The sequence below is a fragment of the Gymnoscopelus braueri genome, assembly GCF_963280865.1.
Source record: "Gymnoscopelus braueri genome assembly, chromosome: 8".
Taxonomy (NCBI): domain Eukaryota; kingdom Metazoa; phylum Chordata; class Actinopteri; order Myctophiformes; family Myctophidae; genus Gymnoscopelus; species Gymnoscopelus braueri.
Genome location: NC_137609.1, coordinates 578,330 through 602,399, shown reverse-complemented (window position 1 = coordinate 602,399; position 24,070 = coordinate 578,330). Strand labels below are relative to the sequence as shown.

The 24,070-nt window shown below is 41.8% G+C and overlaps 1 protein-coding gene across 1 annotated transcript in view; it reads right to left on the bottom strand.

The window, feature by feature from the left end:
• Positions 1-24,070, bottom strand: part of LOC308091175 (glutamate receptor 1-like) — a gene marked incomplete at both ends in the record, with an annotated part of 191,888 nt that overhangs the window by 86,863 nt on the left and 80,955 nt on the right. The window contains one exon of the mRNA XM_080436598.1: positions 18,143-18,196. Coding sequence (XP_080292724.1) covers positions 18,143-18,196 — 54 coding nt within the window. The remainder of the gene's footprint in view (positions 1-18,142; positions 18,197-24,070) is intronic.

Here is a 24,070-nt window from a genome sequence, read left to right as displayed (position 1 = left end):
AAGATTTTTCGTCATAGTTTTAGTCGACAAATTGAACACTGCTGTAGAGCTGTCAAATAGCAGCAGGAAGGGGTTGCATTGAAACTGACAGAAGTGTAATTTGTGGTATAGAACTATAACATCAACATTTCACATTCCACTAATAATGACTGAAATGATCACTCAGACACAACATCTCCATTTTCTCCCACTGAAGACTCTTTTACGAAGGCACGCCTGTGGCCGAGATACACGGATACAGATATCTCCATATATGGACATAAAAGGGACAAGGACTGACAAATACAGAGATATCCATATATGGACATAAAAGGTACAAGGACTGACAAATACATATATCTCCATATATGGACATAAAAGGGACAAGGACTGACAATTACAGAGATCTCCATATATGGACATAAAAGGGACGAGGACAGATCTCCATATATGGGCATATCCCTCAGATCGGTGGTGCGACGTATGTGTGAGGGCCGCGTAGTGGCCCGAACCTCTAGTCCATCAAATGAATAGAAATAGTAATCTATAGGATCATCATGGGTAAACCAAGACACATGTTGATGTGACCAGTGGTGGAAAAAGTACTCGCATTATTTACTCAAGTAAGTGTGTGTGTGTGTGTGTGTGTGTGTGTGTGTGTGTGTGTGTGTGTGTGTGTGTGTGTGTGTGTGTGTGTGTGTGTGTGTGTGTGTGTGTGTGTGTGTGTGTGTGTGTGAATGAGTGGTGAGGAGTGAGTGATTTGAATACCAGCTGGAATGAATGGTGAATGAGTGAGTGGTAGCTGAGTGTCTGGCTGATTAATAGGTGGAGCCTGCTGATGACCAGGCTGGGGACTTTAAAGATGGCTGTCCCCAGTCACTCAGATGTCTTCCTTCTACCCAGCCTTCAACCACACCAGTCATTTGTGTTTGATAGTGGTATTAGCTTTGTTAGTGTGTTTTAGAGTTGCTAGTTTTAACATGGGTTAATTTACAGCTTTTGGTATTGTAAGGGTGGGTGGCCTTTATGTTTAAGCGTCAAGTTAGGTAAGAACTATGTATTTCTGTTTGGTACAGGTAAGCATAGGCTTTTGGTTTTGAATTTGATTTTATGTACAAGGGCCCACCCTAAGGTAATTTACCCATGTTTTAAACATTGTGTAATAAATCACTGTCTTTTGGACATTTACACAACTTGTGCTGACTGGTTGTGATTGGGGACTGGGAAGGAGGGAGTCCATTTTGTGTTGCGACCATAGGCTCCCCTAGGCCGGGTCGAAACAGGAGGTCACACGGCTCTGCATAAACAGTTTGAATGGGTCTGTATGTGTATAGACACCCCAGTACAGCACTGAACCATCACAAAGCTTGTGTCTTGTAATGTTTTTTTTGTGTGTTACCAATAGCCGATTGCTACTGTCTATATGCCTGCCTGCGTCTTGCGGCTAATGTCGCAAACCATTAAACTGATCTGCATCAAATGTGTTGCGCATGCTGCCAATTGGCCAACATGTCTCAATCCGCCAAAGACGATTATGTGTGTTTGATTGTTTGTCAGTCCCTCCAGAAAAACTTGATTCTGCGATTGCATAATTCATTGCATAATCAGCCAAATGGCACATGATGCAGGGGTTAAAAAAAATACAAAAAGGGCTAATATTCACCGCAATAATCGCATATTTCCGTGCAAAATACGCAAAATATGTAGATAAGTAAAAAAATACATATTTGACACAGGAAATAGTTGACACAGGAAAATATATAATGAACATACGACGCGCAAAGTCATGACCTCACACGTTCACACATAGGACAATAAACCACATTATGGCATGCCGTGAAATCGCACGGATAACCAGTGTCAATTTTGGTGACTAAAACTGACGAAAAATGTTCGTCAACTACCTTTTTTTCCCTGACGAAAACTAAATAAAAACTAAAAACTAAGCTATGATGACTAAAACTAAGAAAACATATTTTGACAATTTTGTTAAATAAAAACTAGACTAACATGTTAGTGAGGGACTAGTCGAGTCCAGTAGAACTAAAAGACAAGTGATTTTATGTTTGGTTTTGCTCAGGTGTTGCGCTATTTTCAGCATGCAACCAAATGTAAAATCAGCCATTACGACGCCATCAAGGCACCGCCAAAATACATTTTGTCGACAAAATCAACTGTAGATTTAGTTGACTAAAATCTTATGATATTTAGTCGACTAAGACTAGACTAAAACTATAACTTTTCAGATGACTAAAACCAAATCAACATTTGCTTTGAAAATTAAAGGTTTCATGACATTCAGTTTTACAGCACATTAAAAGTCTTTGTCATGGTCCTTCAAACGTGTATAAAAAGTTTTAACAGAAAATTCCACTCTAGTGAGCCATTGCAGGTGTTTTTCTCTCACATTTCTAAAGCCTTTTCAACTGCAATGAAAAAAGAAATCTTTGCCAATCATCACATCTGCTCCGCCCCCCCCCCCCCAAAGGAAAGGATAGGGGAGGGGAGGGGCGAGGAGGAGAGTGGGCGGGATTAATGGCCTGTGACTTCACTATCCAAGGGCCAATCTCAGATTACTTTTCAGCCTAATTATTCAGAAAACCCCAGACCACAGAAAATCCACTGAATGTTCAAAGTTCTGTTTTTTTGGGTGTAATTGAGGTCATAAAACCCCCCAAAAAAAAAACCAAATTAAAAAGGTGAAAATGTATGTCATAGAACCTTTAACACATCGTGAGCCAAACACGGTTAAACCGTGTTTTCACAGAGTAGCGCATAGGTGCCGAACACGGTTAAAACCGGTGTTTGTCAGTTTGTCAGTCCCTCCAGAAAAACTTGATTCTGCGATTGCATAATTCATTGCATAATCAGCCAAATGGCACATGATGCAGGGGTTAAAAAAAATACAAAAAGGGCTAATATTCACCGCAATAATCGCATATTTCCGTGCAAAATACGCAAAATATGTAGATAAGTAAAAAAATACATATTTGACACAGGAAATAGTTGACACAGGAAAATATATAATGAACATACGACGCGCAAAGTCATGACCTCACACGTTCACACATAGGACAATAAACCACATTATGGCATGCCGTGAAATCGCACGGATAACCAGTGTCAATTTTGGTGACTAAAACTGACGAAAAATGTTTGTCAACTATCTTTTTTTCCCTGACGAAAACTAAATAAAAACTAAAAACTAAGCTATGATGACTAAAACTAAGAAAACATATTTTGACAATTTTGTTAAATAAAAACTAGACTAACATGTTAGTGAGGGACTAGTCGAGTCCAGTAGAACTAAAAGACAAGTGATTTTATGTTTGGTTTTGCTCAGGTGTTGCGCTCTGAAAATATTTTCAGCATGCAACCAAATGTAAAATCAGCCATTACGACGCCATCAAGGCACCGCCAAAATACATTTTGTCGACCATATCAACTGTAGATTTAGTTGACTAAAATCTTATGATATTTAGTCGACTAAGACTAGACTAAAACTATAACTTTTCAGATGACTAAAACCAAATCAACATTTGCTTTGAAAATTAAAGGTTTCATGACATTCAGTTTTACAGCACATTAAAAGTCTTTGTCATGGTCCTTCAAACGTGTATAAAAAGTTTTAACAGAAAATTCCACTCTAGTGAGCCATTGCAGGTGTTTTTCTCTCACATTTCTAAAGCCTTTTCAACTGCAATGAAAAAAGAAATCTTTGCCAATCATCACCTCTGCTCCGCCCCCCCCCCCCCAAAGGAAAGGATAGGGGAGGGGAGGGGCGAGGAGGAGAGTGGGCGGGATTAATGGCCTGTGACTTCACTATCCAAGGGCCAATCTCAGATTACTTTTCAGCCTAATTATTCAGAAAACCCCAGACCACAGAAAATCCACTGAATGTTCAAAGTTCTGTTTTTTTTGGGTGTAATTGAGGTCATAAAACCCCCCAAAAAAAAACCAAATTAAAAAGGTGAAAATGTATGTCATAGAACCTTTAACACATCGTGAGCCAAACACGGTTAAACCGTGTTTTCACAGAGTAGCGCATAGGTACCGAACACGGTTAAAACCGTGTTTTTCAATCTTTTCGTTTTTTTCGTTTTTTTTCCACACGGGGGGGGGGCAGCTCTGGAATCAACCACGGTGGCTCTGAGAACGAAGGGACAGATGGATCACCGTGCCAAAAAACATGGCTCCCCATCCGCTTCCCATCCGCTTCCGTTCTATCTCCTTGATAAAAACCTCCGTAGCTCCGTTACTTTTTACGGTGGGGAAAACGACTCATTTTGGATTCACTCCGCCATTGTGACTCGCGTGAGAGATGTTATCGTTCCTGGCTATAGCCAGGACCATCGTGCACCGTGCACGCATGCATTGTTTACATGGATTGCTCGTCTAGAGCTTTAAACAGCGCAGCGCAACGGTGAGATTTCTGGCACCGAACGCAATCTGTTATTATAAAATTCTGTCACCGAATGTGTTAACACTGTGGACAAGTCTCATCCACCAATGAAAACATCAGAACATGCATGTTCAAGTCGTGATAATCAGGATAGAGGACTCACACAGGACACAGGATGTGCAAGTGATATTGAAAGTGACGACGCAAAGACATGAGCAAACAAAATAAGAACTCTAACACTATACGATTGAGGCTGATGAAGGGGTTAGGCTGAAATGTGGCAACCCACCTTAAAATGAGTTTTTTTTAAGAGCTGGAGAGACGGGGAGACCCACTACTGAACAAACACTCTATAGCAACGATTGCTATCAGAATATAGTGCTTTAACCCAGAGGTCTTCAACCAGTGGTCCGGGGACCACCAGTGGTCCTTGTGGAGGTTCCAGGTGGTCCCCAGCTAAATGATGGAGAGTTGGTAACCAAATGGACACTTATAGATCTTTAACTCTTGAGAGTGTAAAATTAAACCAAATGTTTGGTTTCCTTTTACTCTCTCAAGAGTTAAATTATTGTTTAACCCTTGCCAACTGCATCCACTTGTGGTGTTAGCGGGTCAAATTTAACCCGTGATTTAAATCAGCCCAAAATACTAAAAAAAATAAGTATTCATTTTTTTTTTTCTCCCACCTCATAGCTGGCATTCATATCCATGTAAACACTTTTTAAAATATTATGTTGGGTTAGGGCTAGGGTTTCATCTTTCAATATATCTCGTTTTATATTACAAAAATGTTAAAATTCACTAATTAAATTTCCTATAATGAAGGCAATGGACAATGATGTTATCTAGCTATAATAGAATAATTAAGAATAATAATTAGAACAAACTTCCAAAAAAATAAAAATAAAAACACTTGTTTTTGTTTTTTAACTTAAACAAATGTTAAAATTATTAAAAATAGTGACACTAGTGGTGTTAGGGTCCGAAATGACCCGTATACCATAAAAGGTAAAAAGTCATGTATTTTTCTTAAACTCAAACTTTATTTTACTCCTGATAGCAAATGCTAATTGAGGACAAGTGTCTCTCACTCTCAAACATGTAAACATTGAATATTGACAATTTGGGGGGGAATTGAGCCACACTTCTTTGCCGGGTCATTTCGGACCCTAACACCACAAGTGTCACTTTTTTTTTGAGACCATCAGAATTAATTAAAATTATGATAAATAATTTTGTTGCGTTAAAATGGCTATTTCTGAGGATATCATGGAGCCTCGTTCCAATAAAGAAATGTAAAGGGGACTTTTTACCTATTCAAACTTGAAAGTGGGTAAAAAAAGACCCTAACACAATGGAAGGGTTAAACATCTGCATTACTTAATTAAATAATTGTTATTTTGATCAACGTTTGCCTGTTATCTCTCCTATGGTACCAACATTAATACAGAATGGAGTTGTGGCCAAAATGTTATCCAACGACAACAACATATTCTAAGTTTTGGGTCTGAGAGGCTAGATCTCATCAAACGGTGGTTCCGTGGCTCAAATGTCAAATAAATAATGAACCTTGACATGAAAAAGGTTGAAAACTTTAACCTATTAACAAAACAAAAACAAAAAAACTATTGTTTTAACCCCAGATAAATCTAAATAAATTGTTGTATTAGTATTATTTGTAACCTAAGACTATATCCAGGCTATGGGATCAGATCAGATCAAATCTGATCCAGTATCAGGGACGATGAGACGAGTCGAAAATAAATTAATACCACACATTACAACCAGTGGTGGAAAAAGTACTCAAAGGTTTTACTTAAGTAAAAGTACCAATACTGCAATATAGAAATACTCTATTACAAGTTAAAGTCCAGAATTAAAATTTGACTTGAGTAAAAGTACAAAAGTATTGGCATCAAAATGTACTTAAAGTACCAAAAGTATAAGTACTAAAATGTTTGAAAATAGCAGATCTACAAGCTCACAACGCAAGCTCACCAGTTCACGTTGTCAGCTTGTAGATAGGCTATTTTCAAATAGCCTAGGTATAAAATAGGGCAAAAGTGGTTAATGTATGTTCTGTAATATCATCATTTATATCTGAAAAGTAACTACATTACATTACATTACATTACATGTACACTGTCCGCACCGAGACATGGCCATCACCATTGATAATGCTGTGGTGACCTCAACCCGGACTGCGAAGAATCTGGGTGTGACCCTGGATGATCAACTGACGTTCTCGGCAAACATCGCATCAGTGACAAGGTCCTGCAGATTCCTCCTCTACAACATCAGGAGGCTTCACCCCTTCCTCACGGAAAAGGCAGCCCAGGTGCTCATCCAGGCTCTCGTCATCTCCCGCCTGGACTACTGCAACTCCCTCCTTGCTGGTGCTCCGGCATCTGCCATCAGACCTCTGGAGCTTGTTCAGAAAGCTGCGGCTCCTCTGGTGTTCAACCGCCCCAAGTTCTCCCACACAACCATCCTTCACCGTTCTCTACACTGGCTCCCCGTAGCGGCTCGCATCCAGTTCAAAACCCTGGTGCTAGCGTATAGGGCAGTGAAAGGAACAGCTCCTTCTTACCTCCGGGCTATGGTCGATGCCTACACCCCTGCCCGACCACTTCGGTCTGCCACCTCGGGGCGACTGATTGCCTCGTCACTCAAGGGTCCTTCTGGCCGATCCACACGGTCACGACTCTTTTCTGTTCTGGCCCCACAGTGGTGGAATAAACTTCCCACTGATGTTAGGACAGCAGAGTCACTGCCCATATTTCGCCGCAGGCTGAAAACCCACCTCTACAGGAAACACTACCCTTCCTCTCAGCCTGACCTACTTGTTGTTAACTAGTTGTACGAACGCTTGTTTTCTATTGTTGTATTGTTTATTGGATCTTGTTTAGTCGATACACTTATTTGTTTTAGCTCATGCTCATTTGATTTAGCTATTTTGTCTCATCTGTTTAAGGAAATAGGTAGCTCATATATTGCACTTTTACCTTAGCGCTAGGTATACTCTTGGTTGCTTGTTTTTGCAGAAAATGCACTAAAGACTTCTGGTGATTAGTAGTTTTCGTTCCCTACCTATGTTGAATACACTTATTGTAAGTCGCTTTGGATAAAAGCGTCTGCTAAATGACTGTAATGTAATGTAATGAAAAGTAACAAGTAACTAAAGTTTTCAAATAATTGTAGTGGAGTAAAAGTACAATATTTGCCACTGAGATGTGGTGGAGTAGAAGTAAAAGTATTGGAAAATGGAAATACTCAAGTAAAGTACAAAAACCCAAAACTTGTACTTAAGTACAGTACTTGAGTACATGTACTTCGTTACTTTCCACCACTGGCTACCAGGCCAGTTTGCGTTGCCATCGTTCTCAGGCGTTTATCATCTGTTGCTGTCGGTAGACATGGCTACCAGTTCACGGCTGATGTCGCGTCGGAGTCCCGACCGCTCCAGACCGAACCGAATGACCGCCAGCTTACAGAATGTCCTCAGACTACGACTCAGATCCAACACGTACAGATCAACGGGCGTGTCGTATCCTCCGAAGAGGACGACGCGATCTCCCACCACGCAACAGCACATCCCGTACATCTCCCACGGCGCGTCCCCTTTGGCCTCGACCGCCCTCCAGGAGAAGGTCTCCGGGTTGAACTTCCACACGTCGACGAAGCTCCCGTGCCAAAATATGCCACCGAATATGTACAGCTCTCCGTCGTAGGCGAAGGCCGAATGACCCCTGCGTCCTTCCGGAATGAGCCGTGGAGAAGGTGTGCTCAGCCAGCAGTCGGTCTCTGTGTCAAACACTCTGGTGTTGCTGTAGTGCTCCTGCCTGCAACAGCCCCCGAATACAAACATCTTTGTACCAATGACGGTGGCAGAGTGCCACGCTAAAGCGGGTGGCGGGGTTCCTCCGGTGTTGATCAGAGACCACACCATTGTGGTGGCGTCCAACTTGTACATGTGACTGATGCGTCTGATCAGCAGGGGTTTTCCTCCGTAGATATACATGACCTTCCCCAAGACACAGGCCGAGTGGCCCTGCCTCGCCTCCGGAAGGGTCCCAGAAACCTCGGGCGGGAACCATCTGTGGGCGTCGACATCAAATGCATAAAGCACCTTGCAGTAAGGGAACCCGCCCCAGATGTAGATGGTATGTTCTATCAGCATGGCAGTGTGGTGGCGGAGCATAGGGGGAACCTCGAGGGGACGTTCTTCTCTCCTCTCTGGGGGCAGCGGCATCCAGCGCAAAGTCACTGCGTTGAAAACAAGCACTTCCATTTGATCCTGGTAAGGGTGGTTGGGGCGTGCTCCAAAGAGGTACACCTTGTAACCGAGTGCCACGGCACAATGGCCATCTCCCTTTAGCGCTGCTCCCGTCTCTTTGGTCACACAAAGAGGGGGGAAGGGAGGTCTCATTTCTCCTCCTTTATATTTGTTCACCGTCCAGCGCATGTCTGTCTGTCTGTCTGTCTGTATATTTCTTTCTTTCTTTCTTTCTCGTCCCTTGAGTCTCTCTACTCTATGCCTGTGTCCTTTCTACATCCTGAAACACCTTTTGTATACACTGACCAGAGCTCCGGTGTGACCTCACACAACACAAACTGTTGCCAAGCACGACCTGAGACTGGTCAGCTGTTAAAAATTGAGTTAAGAGGTTCCTGCCTGACAGTGATGATAGATAGATAGATAGATAGATAGATAGATAGATAGATAGATAGATAGATAGATAGATAGATAGATAGATAGTGCAGAGCAGAAACAGGAGAGGCCCTAGTATAGAGCCCTGGGGGCCTCCGGTGGTTAATTTGCAGGCTACATGTCGACACAGTGAAAATAATAGGAGCCGTGGATATAAACACCATGGGTAATTATAATAACAAGATGTTGTTGTGTCGTCAAAACAAAACACACACACACCTCCCACAGGTTCCCCAGTCTGTCGAAAACACGTGCACACACACACACAGACACACACACACACACGCACACACACGCAGATTGAGATAAACGTAGGCAGTGGTGGAAGAGAGATTTGTTTTACAGAAGTAAACGCAGCAATACTGCAATATAAAAATATTCTGTTAAAAGTAAAAGTGCGCAAGCTCGTGCGGAAGCTCGTGAGTCGAGCCCATTGGTCGTTCATGTATTGTGACCCAGGTGCACTTCCAGAGTTGGCCAACAGGAGGGCCAAGCTTCACTTGTCCCTCTCGGTTCTGGGGGCTTGTTGCACAGGGGGAAAAAACAATGGCCCCGATTCATAAAGGGATTTACGACCATATTTTGTACGTACTGGCATTTAGGACAAATCCTACACCTGCAGTCGGATTCATAAACGTTTTTTGGTCTGTGTTTGGTGCGTCAGGTGCGCACGTTCTCAGGTCAGCCCCGAGGCTGTCTTACCAGGGCTGAAATGTGCGTATGTCTTTAGAATGCTTTATTCTTCATGCCAAAATCAATTACAACAGTGGCAAACCTCAAATAAAATATATATGTGACCAACATTTGTCAACACATATAAAAAATTAAAAATAAATGTCAAACGATGTATTGCTTGTAGCCTATGCATAATATAGACATGATGTAGATTCCACCGCTTTTTATTTATTTTCTAGGCTATCAGTTCCATTTAGAGCTGAATTATAGAGGTCCCTCAGTGTGTTTGCCAGCGGGCCATCTGAGCCAAAGTGGATTTATTTTCAACATCATCTTTTTACCTAGTAAACGTGAGCAATGTTATATCCTTTCCAGGTTATTAGTCTATTATTTGCTGGCGGGGTTAAACCTTGTAAACATTACACATAACGTTCAGCTGATCCATCGTGCAATAGTGGGACTCGCTTCCAGACAGATCAGAATGGTGTTCAAGTTCTCTGTCAGTGTCAAGGTATTGCGGCCGGGCCGACAGCTGTAAGTCTGGACGAGAAGTTAAACTCCGGTGTTGCCAGATTTTGTGAGAGAAATAAGCAACCAGGTCTATGAAAATAAGCCCAAAAGAAGCAACTGGCACTTAGGCCATTATAAGCACTTTAATTAAACCTTTGTGAGCTTGTAGATCTGCTATATTAAAAAAACAAATCTTGTAATAAAATGTGGAATATTTGGAAGATTTTTTAAACATTCTAACAACACAAATCTGCCTCCAGCTGGCACAAAACATTTTCAGATGGGGCTTATAGGGATAAATTAGCTTACATATTAACTTGGGGGTCCATGACATAAAAATATTTGAGAACCACCGGTTAAAACAATTGAACAATTGTGAAGCAAGCCCAAATAACCAACTACACTTTAGAAACAAGCCCAAAAAAACGCACCCCACTGATACCAATATTTACAAGCAACTTTACAGAAAAATAAGCGCAAATTCGCTTATAATAAGCAGACATGGCAACACTGTGCCGTAAAGTGACGTTAAAGTTGGATGCTGTTGGATGCAGACTTCGACATTAATCAGCTCCTACACCTGGTCATACGCACGTCTCTGTGATATACGAACCCCTTTGGGAATTGCACGTCCGTTTGTGACTACCAAAATACGACCGGCCTTTACGAACTTTATTTACCCCATATATACGACCCTCGTTATGAATCGGGGCCAATGTCTTGGTGGATAGTAAAAGTAGAAATACCACAATGTAGAAATACTCTGTAACGAGTAAGATGACGATATTCAAAATGTACTTGAGTAAAAGTACAAAAGCATCGGCATCAAAATATACTTAAAGCACCAAAAGTAAAAGTACTCATTACGCAGTATGTCCCGTTTCAAGTTTGAAAATAGCCAAAATATTTCAAATAATTGTATTGGGAGTAAAAAGTACAATATTTGCCTCTGAGGTGCAGTGGAGTAGAAGTAAAAGTAATGACAATTGCAAATACTCTTTGTGTCTCCTACCGGAACCGCTGCCGGTCATCATATTTATTGTCTTAGGAATGCGACAGTCAATGCGACAGTCAAGCATCCATGGGGTGACTAATAGAGATACGCGGATCGCGGTTTTAGCCGCGGTTGCCGCAGTTAACCGCAGTTTGGGTGGATTTGGGTCAATCAAATTTAATTAATATTGGATAAACCGCGGGTGAAATAATGCGGGGATTAAATTAATTATATCAATCTATAGGCCTAAAATAGCTTTTAAAAAGCACTACATTTCGATCACCGTGTGTGCGTTTGTAGTATTTTAATATTACGTCATTTTACACCAGGCACAAAATAGCCGCTCACTACATGTTGCTTTGCAGCCAGCCAGTGTTGCCAGGTTGCGACAACTTGCGAGAGAAATAAGCAGCCAGGTCTATGAAAACAAGCCCACAACAAGTGCCAAACAAAAGTCGCTTATAAAAAGCTTATAAAAAGCCGACATGGCAACAAAGTGGTTGAAAGCGAAAGTAACTCAATGAACTGAATGAAGACGTGCGCTTGTTGTTACCATGGTTGTGGATTGTATACAGTCACTGCATCGCGACAGTGGTGAGTGACATTGTTTATAAGAAAACTAACGTCAGGAAAATAACAATTATTTGGTGCAGTTGGTGCGGATCTATAAATAGGATGATATAATTACCGCGGGTGGATGGCGGATGGATAATGAACTTGTTAGCACGGATTTGGGTGACAAAAAAACCCATCCGCGCATCTCTAGTGACTAATCTACAGAAAAATAGTCATTTTGGGGGGGAACTATCCCTTTAAGTTAAAAAAAATACCTTTACATTGTACTTACAGTAAGTACAGTACTTGAGTAAATGTACTTTACACCACTGCCTCTAACTACTCCGTTCAGAAACAGCTTCACCTGCAGAGAATGGAGTCTTCAGTCTCTGATCCCGTCGTGTCAGTAGCCTTTAGTTTTGATTGGTCTGTTTGTTATGTTGGACCTTTTATATGCGATGCGGTTGTATCCCTCGCCTCCATAACGATGTCTGGTTCTCAGAGACTTGTCTAATTGGCCCCGGAGGGTCCGCAAAGCTGTGACACCCACTCACACTCACAGAGAGGTTAGTTGTATACTTTGACGGGGAAACTCTCATCCCTATACTAGACACACAGTAGACATAATAGGCTGCCCAGAAACACACAGGGAATAACACACACACACACACACACACACACGCACACGCACACGCACACACCCACACGCACACGCACACGCACACGCACACGCACACGCACACGCACACACGCACACGCACACGCACACATGCACACGCACACGCACGTGTTTGTTATTGTCAACCCTAACACAAAAACAACACAAAATAGCTGATCTATTAGACCAGTGGTTCTCAAACGTTTTCATGTCAAGGACCCCCAAACTGACACTTATTAGCCCGCGGACCCCCATTTGAAAAAGATATGCCAGGGACCCCCATAAGAGAAGATTGTTTACGGCAGCAGTGATTCTCAACCATTTTAATTTCAAGGACCCCCAGTTTGACATGTATTATAGGGCTACGGACCCCCATGTAATGGCATTTCTATCTCTGGGACCCCAATTCATATTATAAAATCAATGTTAATTTAACTCTGAGAGTGTACAAATGGAACCAAATGGACCCGTCAGGGTCCATTTGGTTCCATTTGTACACTCTCGGAGTTACAGACCCATAAGGGTCCATTTGGTTCCTATCCATCATTTAGCTGGGGACCCCCTGGAACCCCCTCAAGTACCCCTGGTACTTGAGGGGGTTCCAGGGGCTTCCAGGGGCTGGCTGAGGGCGGCACCTGTCAGCGGGGAGTGTTGGGCGGGAGGAGTAGGGCGAAGGCTCTACGTCCTCCTGTTGGGGGTCCTCACTGGCAGGTGAGTGAGTAGGATACGACAGCAGTGACAACACAGACATGTGTGTGTGGGGAGGAGTCAATTGGCATAACAACTAAATTGGGGAGAAAAAGGGGTAACAAATAATTGCTGCACGGATAATTTGAGGGTTGATGCCCTGTGCCACCTAAAGCCCTGCCGTATAATCCTGCACTGGGCACAGCGCCTGTATCGATCGACAGCACTCAACAATAATCGTGTCAGTCTGCATGAGTCAACACCGCAAAACAAATCTACAGTCTCTTCAAACCTCTCTATTAACCCTTGCATTGTGTTAGAAACCTGCATCCACTTGTGGTGTTAGCGGGTCAAATTTGACCCGTGATTTAACTCTATTATTAGCTATTATTATCTATCTAATTAGCCAAAATACTCAAAGAATAATTATTTACATTTTTTTTTCTCCCACCTCATAGCTGACTTGTAATGCATTCATATCCATGTAAACACCTTTTTAAATATTATGTTGGGTTAGGGTTAGGGTTTCATTCACTCAATTCACTCATTACATTTCCTATAATGAAGACAATGAATAATGATGTTATCTAGCTATAATAGAATAATTAAGAATACTAATTAGAACACACTTCCAAAAAATATATACTTGTTTTAGTTTTTTAATTTAAAGAAAATATATTATTAAAAATAGTGACAATAGTGGTGTTAGCGGGTCAAAATTTACCCGTATACCATAGAAGGTAAAACGTCATTTATTTTTCATAAACCAAAACTTTATTTTACTCCTGATAGCAAATGCTAATTGAGGACAAGTCTCTCTCACTCTCAAACATGTAAACATTAAATATTGACAATTTGGGGGGAATTGAGCCACACTTCTCTACCCGCTAACACCACCAAGTGTCACTTCTTTTTTTAAGACCATCATAATTAACTAAAATGGTGGTAATTAATGTTGTTGCGTTAAAATAGCTGTTTCTGAGGATATCATGAAGCCTTGTTCCAATAAAGAAATGTAAAGGGATTTTTACCTATTTAAACTTGAAAACACAATGGAAGGGTTAATTTAAAGGTGCTGAAAATGATACCGTTTGGTCTTTTATTGTTACAAATGTAAAGCTCTATATTCAGATATAGTGTTTGTTCAGTAACAGGGGGTGTCCCCGTCTCCCCACACCTCTTTAACCCATTCAATCCAGGAAAGCATAGGTATCATTTTTAGATATATTTGGCTATTCAAAAATAGATATACAAGCTCATAGCGCGGCACCGAGTGACGCGCTATGAGCTTGTATATCTGCATTTTTTGGGGGGGAAATTGTGGATTTTTTGGGCAAATCTTTGAATATATATATATATAAATTTGGAACTCAAATCTTTGCTACTGGGGGGTCCCTGGAACAAAATGTTTTGAGATGGTGGGGTCTGCGGACACATACATATAATTTTGGGTGGTCCTTGACATGGAAAAGTTTTAGAACCACTGATATTATAGCAACATAAGATTAAAACAAAAACAAAAATGGATTAGGATTTAGAAGAAATTTGTAGAATCCCGTAGCAAACATTTGAGTTAAAATTAGTAGCTATACATTCAAAGATTTAAAAACACTTTCACACTTAAAACAAATAAAAATAGCAGATCTACAAGCTCGTAGCGCGGCACCCGGTGCCGTGCTATGAGCTTGTAGATCTGCTATTTTTTAATAGCCAAATAAAAATACATACATGACACAGACGATGCGTTCCCGGCTTGAATGTGTTAATAAGCAGAAAACACATTGTCAGCATCATGAACACAGGTTATAGAACCTCTCTGTCTGTTAAAGTGCTGACATTGTGTAAATTTGCATTAACAGGCTCCATAGAAACGGCACTGGGAAAGGTTCTACAGAAACCTCTTATCTCCATTCTACTTATTGTTTTTCCCATATATTAACGCCCTTTTGATCATAATACAGCGTGCGTCACACAAAATATGCACATGCCCTAAATACATCACTGTACACTCTCCTCACTATGCATATGCCTTAAATCCTGTACACTCTCGTATGCACATGCCCTAAATACATCACTGTACGCTCTCCTCACTATGCACATGCCCTAAATACATCACTATGTGCCCTCCTCACTATGCACATGCCCTAAATACATCACTATATGCCCTCCTATGCACATGCCCTAAATACATCACTGTACGCTCTCCTCACTATGCACATGCCCTAAATACATCACTATATGCCCTCCTATGCACATGCCCTAAATACATCACTGTACACTCTCCTCACTATGCACATGCCCTAATTACATCACTAATAACCTCCTATGTGCATGGCCTAAATACATCACTGTACGCACTCCTATGCACATGCCCAAATCACTGTACACTCTCCTCACTATGCACATGCCCTAAATACATCACTGTATGCTCTCCTCACTATGCACATGCCCTAAATACATCACTGTATGCTCTCCTCACTATGCACATGCCCTAAATACATCACTGTACACTCTCCTCACTATGCACATGCCCTAAATACATCACTATATGCCCTCCTACATCACTATGCCCTCCTACATCACTATATGCCCTCCTCGTATGCACATGCCATAAATGCATCACTGTACGCCCTCCTCGTATGCACATGCCCTAAATACATCACTGTACACCCTCCTATGCAATGCCCTACATACATCACTGTGTACCCTCCTATGCAATGCCCTAAATACATCCCTGTATGCCCTCCTATACACTCCTCGTCACCTTTCCCACATTGAAGCCCTTAACATCTACAAAGACTTCACCTGAAACCCACAGTCACTGTGAAGCTATGTTTTGAACCAAGAATATTTATATATAATATTCATAGAATATTCTATGAATGCAGTCATTTATTACCAATTGGAATTTGTTTCGGCGTGCTCAGAGATCTGAATGCCAGCACACACACACACTCATCAAATAGAGTAGTACCGTCTGAATACCAGCACAAACACATCACATAGAGTAGTACCGTCTGAATACCAGCACAAACACATCATATAGAGTAGTACCGTCTGAATACCAGCACAAACACATCATATAGAGTAGTACTGTCTGAATACCAGCACACAGACATCACATAGATTAGGGCTTTTCTATGCCATCAAGCGTTCAGTTCAAATCCAAAATTCCAATCAGGACATGGCTCAACATATTTAGATATATATTGTTATAGAATCCATTGACATCCAAAGTTTTCAAATAATTGTAGTGGAGTAAAAGTACAATATTTGTTTCTGAGATGTAGTGGAGTAGAAGTAAAAGTACTGAAAACTGGAAATACTCCAGTAAAGTAAAAGTACCTCAACATTGTACTTGAGTAGAGTACTTGAGTAAATGTACTTAGTTACTTTACACCACTGAAAAATAGTGACCCTGCCTGTACCATTATAACGTCCTCGTCTCAGTCAACTGGTCCTGAGACTGGCTGACCTTTCACCTTCTGACATCACAGATCCCAGCCAGTCTCAGTGTAGTTACATCTTAGCCTGCTTCCACACCATAGACCCCGCCCACTCTCTGAGTGGACCGCCCCCTCTTGGTCTGGTGTTGTAATGTGAACCTAGGATTTATTCGGTACAAAAATGTATTGTCCAATGAGAGTCGGAGGTGGGGGTGGGTCTAACGACAAGCCAATCAGCGAAGATCTGCTAAAACAAGCTGTGCGATGACGACAGATGTAGGCGGATCCGTGGATCTCTTGTGATTGGTTTAGGGAAATTCGAATCCCCTCCCCCTTGTAATCGCCTACACTGGAGCCAATGTCAGACTGAAGCTCCACACAGCTTCAGTCTGACAATCAGGCTAGTTACATCTATCACTTGAGGGGGTTCTAAATGGACCCTTACACGCTCTGTAACTCTGACAGAATACAAATGGAACCAAATGGACCCTAACGGGTCCATTTGTATTCTGTCAGAGTTAAGTGGGGTTCTTTCTTCCTCCTTCCTTCAGTGTTTTGTTTTATTCCTAAAAGTCAGTCAGCGTGAGAACGCCCCCCCTAAGAGTACCCTCAGTGTGTGGCGTCAACGCAGCAGTGGCGGAAAAAGTACTCTACTTAAGTAAAAGTGTCAATACTGCAATGTAAATATTCTGTTACAAGTCAAAGTCCGGAATAAAAAAATTACTTGAGTAAAAGTTCAAAAGTATTGGTATCAAAATGTACTTAAGGCACCACAAGTAAAAGTACTATAATGTTTGAAAATAGCAGATCTACAAGCTCACAACGCGTCGCGATGCGACGCGTTGTGAGCTTGTAGATCTGCTATTTTCAAATATCCTACGTATAAAACAAGGCTTAAGTGGTTAATGTATGTTTTATAATATAATAATTTGTATCTTCAAAGTAACTAGTAACTACTTAAGTTTTCAAACAATTGTAGTCTTCATATAATTGGTCCTCACTAATACTCATGATAAAATGGTAAAACATTTTTCTACTCGGTCTGTGTCTCAGAGGAGGGCTGTGGACAGTTCAGAGTCCCGTCTACCAGTGACATCATCAATGGGGAATCCAAGCTAATAGAAACTGCAAGCTTTCTATTCCTGGAAAGTTGCAATGCAATAAAAGAAGCCATTGTTCTCATGTTAATAAAAATCTAAATTAAATGTTTTAAATCTTGTTGGAAAAAAAAATCATGCCTAACGATGATGTCACTGGTAGACGGGTTTCTAGACTGTCCACAGCCCTCCTATGCGACACAGACCAAGTAGAAAAAAATAGTACCATTTTATCATGAGTATTAGTGAGGACCAATTATATGAAGATAGGTTGAAAATCGGTGAAGTCGTGCTTTAAGTACAGTATGCACTTAGTTACTTTACACCACTGCCAAGCAGCCTCTGAAATCTACGACAGACAGACAGACAGACAGACAGACAGACAGACAGACAGACAGACAGACAGACAGAAGCGAGGACAGACTTACCAGATTTGCCAGGATGAAATGATAGGGCTTTAAGTTCCTCTTTTGAGCCGCAATCTGTAGGAAGGAGAGAGAGAGAGAGAGAGAGAGAGAGAGAGAGAGAGAGAGAGAGAGAGAGAGAGAGAGAGAGAGAGAGAGAGAGAGAGAGAATAAATTATTTGGCCATTAAATCTTTTGCTGTGGTTCTTCTAATGATGATAAAAACCCAGCCATTATACATCTGCCCCGCGTGTCTTGGCAGCATCCTCCTCTGTCCTCCTCATACCCGCACGTATGCGTGTGTGTGTGTGTGTGTGTGTGTGTGTGTGTGTGTGTGTGTGTGTGCGTGTGTGAGAGCGTGTGTGAGAGCGTGTGTGAGTGCGTGGGTGTGTGAGCGTGTGTGTGTGAGCGTGTGTGTGTGTGTGTGTGTGTGTGTGTGTGTGTGTGTGTGTGTGTGTGTGTGTGTGTGTGTGTGTGTGTGTGTGTGTGTGTGTGTGTGTGTGTGTGTGTGTGTGTGTGTGCGTGTGTGTGTGTGTCTCTCTCTAACAGCAGTTAATTGGAGGTCTTCCTTCCACTTTGAGGGCTTAATGGCTCATCCTCCATCCTCTCTGTCAAACACACTGAGACACAGAGATGGAGGAAAAGAGAGAAAAAGGCCAGAAAAGAGAGAGAGAGAGAATACATTTCTGTGCTCATGGTGGTCTAATGTGTTTCTTTAAAACCATCTCTTAAGACTATTAAACACTACTTGTATGTGTGAGTGTCTGCCTCCATCCTGGTGTGTGGGAGGTTGGGGGTTCGATCCCCCCGGCCGGGTCATATCAAGGACTATTACACAAATGCCTCTATGACCCAATGCCTCCCTGCTTGGCACTCACCATTAAAGCGATAGTTCACCCCAAAATTACGTTTTTCTTTATCAATTACTCACCCCATAGAGACTTGAATTCATGGAGATTGTTTTGTTTTTGTCGCATTCCTAAGCCAATAATTTGATGACCGGCGACGGCTTCGGTAGGAGACACAAAAGGAAAGGAAGTTGAGGTTTGGAGCCACATGGTTGGACTGGATTCACCAGCCAAACGCCTCGCTTACGGATGCTAATTGACTGGTGTTATGCTAGCAGCTGGCAGTCCCAGTTCCCAACGTATTAACGGGTGAGTGTTTTTTGGCACTCTTATTCTCTTCCTGCAGGGAAAGGAAAGGAAGGAAGGATCCTTCTCTTTAGAACCAGACTACCAGCCAATTTCGTATTCGTATTTGTATTTTTATTTTAGAGAAGCCCCCTGTTTTTTCCAATGTTGTTGTCATGCTAATTAATTCCTCCGACTACTTGGTACTACTGTCAAAGTCTGCCTTTAGCGATGGTTCTCAAATTGTGGGTCGGAAGCGGACGCATTTTGAGCTTGTAAATCTACTGCTTTGCTGTTTTTGAATTTGAATCTTGAAAAGTAACAGTTTTGGACATAATGACGTTTCCACCCGACAAAGATTGAGAGGGGGGTGGGGAGTTGAATGGGGTTGCGTTGACCAATACACACCATTAGTGTTAACCAATACACACCATTAGTGTTCAATTGGAGCTTGAGATGTACAAAAGTATTGCCATCCAAAAAAGTACCAAAGTAAAAGTACTCACAAGATTGTCAAGCTTTTTCCGAAGTAGCAGATCTACAAGCTCAAAACATATCACATTGTATATCAGCTTTTTTTGTTGTTGTGATGTACCAACATTTTCCATTGAAATTATAATTGTCTGAACTTTTGAAGTGAAACATTTCAAAGATTCATGTACACACACACACACACACACACACACACGATTCCTCAGTAAGCTGACCATGTTAAAGTTTGAATGGTGTTTCTAGGTATAAGTACAGTATGTAGGAGTAGTTAGGTGCCAAAGTTTTGGGGAGATTAATAAATAAATAGTGAGGACATCTATAGTAGGGCAGCGAGCCCACAATAATATCTCAGATATATATGGTGCTTTTCTAAGTGCTCAAAAGTTAACTTGCTTTGCATGGGTGGAAATCAACTTTTTTAGGTAATTAGAAAGAGTTTTATATATTTCTCCTGCTTGTCCTCTCCTCTGTCTCTCTGTTAACTTTCCTGTCTCTGAATCTGCTGTCAGGTACAAGTCCTGCTGAAAAACTGAAAAACAAAACAATCGAGAGGAAGAGAGAAAAATGCCTAATCTGAACATTGTGATTATGTGGACTCAGCAACTGTGACAAACTTCAAACGTCCAGAAGACGGTGCCAGCTTGCTTCAGCACATTACTAATACAAACAGACGTACTAACTAGGCTATTCCTCTTTGATTGTCTCCCGTCCATCATCAGCACTACATTTTTAATAAGGTCTTTTGTTGTGGAGGGCTTTGGGACGAGTTTGCAGCAGAAGTGGGCCATTGTGTTGTAGTTTGTGCTGTGTGTGTAACTCTGACAAGTGAAGTAACTAAGTACATTTCGTCTCTGTCGGGTGGAATCCTCAAAACGGTACTTTTCAGGATTCAAATTCAAAAGTAGCAGATCTACAAGCTCAAAACGTGTCGCTTCGCGCCACGTTTCAAGCTTGTAGATCTGCTACTTTTGATGCTTTTGTGTGATGCTATGTAGTAAGATCAAGTAGGGCGTTAAAATACAAAAAAACACAAACAGTTGAAATATGGAGATTTCTGCTCCGACAGCAACAATTTCTTAACTTTACTTGGTTTTGATCGTACCGCTGTGTGAGCTTGCGTTCGGGAGGTAAGGGCAAAGAAATGATCGGAGTGGAAGATACATTGCAATTTCACCCACTTCCGGTGGTCTGATAAACTTCCGGTCGTTGCCGTTTTGCTTCCTTGTACCCAAAAATGGGAGGGTAGGCAGAGTTTCGGGTGTCCTGGTAAAACCTGAACTCCATTGAACTTCAGACCCCTCAAAGAGTGTGTGGGGGACGTTTCAAGGCAATCCGACAAACTGGATGTAGGAAGGAAAAAACAGAATGGTCATTTTTGATTAATGATTAATAATTGATTAGTAACTGGACCACCCACGAAGCTTGGAGCCTGTAGCATGCTAGGAACTGGAGTTATGGCTGTTTGAGGCCCAGCCAATAGGAAAACAGAGGGGGTGGGGCTTAAGCAATTACAGCCCGTCCACTATTGCCCGTAAAAGCACCCACCAAGTTTGGGGCCTTCAGCATGCTGAGAACTGAAGTTATGGCTGTTTAAACCTCAGCCAATAGGAATAGGAACAATGGTCCCTGGTGTGGCTATTGTGATGGCAGACCCCTGACCAGTGTGTGTGTGTGTGTGTGTGTGTGTGTGTGTGTGTGTGTGTGTGTGTGTGTGTGTGTGTGTGTGTGTGTGTGTGTGTGTGTGTGTGTGTGTGTGTGTGTGTGTGTGTGTGTGTGTTCTATGTCCTGACCCTGACATGCTTTCTAATAGGCTCTTAACCGCTGTCTGAGCACATAAGGCCTCCCAAGGGAGGGAGGAGAAGAGAGGAGGCGAAGGGAGGGGAGAGGAGAGGAGAGGAGAGGAGAGGAGAGGAGAGGAGAGGAGAGGAGAGGAGAGGAGAGGAGAGGAGAGGAGAGGAGAGGAGAGGAGAGGAGAGGAGAGAAAAGTGGAGATCCTACTACAACAGAGACAGTAGAGGCACAATGTGTTGCATCATGACCCGCTGTGGGCTTGTGGATATGATGCTATTTCTGAAAATGTTTGAAAACTTTATAAAAAAGTCCCTCTATAATGACACTGCTGTGATAGTTAGACTGTGTCTTACTGTTGTTGCTGCTGTATTGCTCATATCTCTCTGTCTCTCCTTCTCTCTCTCCCTCCCTCTGTCTGTCTCTCTGTCTCTCCTTCTCTCTGTCTTTCTGTCTGTCTGTCTCTCTGTCTCTCCTTCTCAATATATCGCCTTCTCTCCGTCTTTCTGTCTCTCCCTCTCTCTCTTCCTCTGTTCCTATGTCTCTCCTATCTCTCTGTCTTTCTGTTTGTCTCTCTGTCTCTCCTTCCAAAAATGTGCTTTGCTAAATTAGACCTGCTGGTGGCGCTATAACAGGCCTTACACATGTGAAAAGGGCATTTCTTCCTCTGCCTAGTGGGAATGTGCGTGCACAATTTCACGGACATGCTGCGTTCATGAATTGAGGCCTTTTGTTCAAAACGACCACTCCTGAAAACTTTGGAAGCCATTCTTAGCCAATCAGGATGAAATATGGGAAATCGGACAAATCCTTGTTGATCACATGACTATAGAGATACTGTATACTGATGTGTGTGATGTTTGGACAAAATATGTAGGATTAATATCTAAAAATGTGTTTTTCACAAATTGGCCTCCTGGTGGCGCTATAACAGGCCAATCTGAAACATTCGGGGCAGAAGTTCGGCTTTGGCATCCAGGGAGTGTGTGTGCACAGTTTCTCAGTGACTGGGCCAACAGTGCCGGAGATTATATGATCACAGACAGAGAGACAGACAGACGGACGGACGGACGGGGTGCAAAACATAGTCTCGGCCATGCCTTTCGGCCTGCCGGAGACAATTAGGATTCAGTGTCAGAGTGTCCAGACTGAGACATCTTTAGAAATCCGATTCAAATCTGATTTCATACCACTTCTGATTTGCAACAAAACTTGATGAAACCAATATGATTCCAATCTGAATACGCCAAAAACATGATGTGGGCCGCCAGTTTGCATGTATCCTTAGTGGAAGAATTTTCACTTTCACACAAGTATTGCTCCTGGCTTATCAGTGGTGGGAAAAGTACTAGCATTTTGTACTTAAGTAAAAGTATCAATACCGCAATGCAGAAATACTCGATTACAAGTACAAGTCCGAAATTCAAAATGTACTTGAGTAAAAGTACAGAAGTATTGGCATACAAATGTACTGAAAGTACCACAAGTTAAAGTAGGCCTACTCATTATGCAGAATGTCCCATTTCACAAGTTTAAAAAAGAAATCATCTTTTGAAAATAGCAGATCTACAAGCTCACAATGTGACGCATTGCGACACAGTGTGAGCTTGTAGATCGGCTATTTTCAAATGGCCAAAATATATATAGGGCTGAAGTGGGTAGTGTAAGTTTTGTAATAATACTCAAAATCTATTAACTGTGTTAAGTAACTCAAGTTTTCGATTCATTGTAGTGGAATAAAAGTACAATATTTGCCTTTGAGATGTAGTGGAGTAGAAATAAACGTACTGAACATTGGAAATACTCCAATAAAGTCAAAATAACTCAAAACTATACTCAAGTACAGTACTTGAGTAAATGTACTTTGCTACTTTACCCCACTGTGATTCCAATCTGAAGCCAGTTTGCATGTAGCCTTGGTGGAAGACTTTCCAAGTACTGCTCCCTGCTTACTACCTCACTACTTTTTTTTTTGTCTTTTCTCTTCCCCCGAAAGTCACTGTTTCAACGTTAAAAAGAACAGGAGCAAAACTGACAAAATGTCCCCCCATAGTTGTCACCCCGCAACTTCACCGCTCATTATCGGCACATGGAAGGTGACGGTAATTGACAATTATATTCACCATTTACTGCAGGGATTTAGCTGACGTAGTAATCCGGAGTGACTAATGACTAGTGCTTTAGGTGTCTTTAGCCCCAGGGCAGCATGTCAGGCCATGAGCACCTCGGCACGGTGTGGTGTTAGAAGTGGGATGGATGGCTGGTACGGGTAACGGGAGCATATTGAAGGGGGGTATGGCCATACCTGCCAACGAGTTTTACCCTCCTGTCTCCTTCTTGGCTCCTCAATTGAAACGTATCCAGAGTTTCTCCTGATTTTGAGCGACTCACCCCAGACTCTATAAACTCTAAAAGTAGTGGTGTAAAGTAACTATATTACATATAGTATAGTACTCAAGTACTGTATTTTTTTTACTTTACAGGAGTATTTCAAATTTTCTGTACTTTTACTTCTATTCCACTACATCTCAGAGGCACT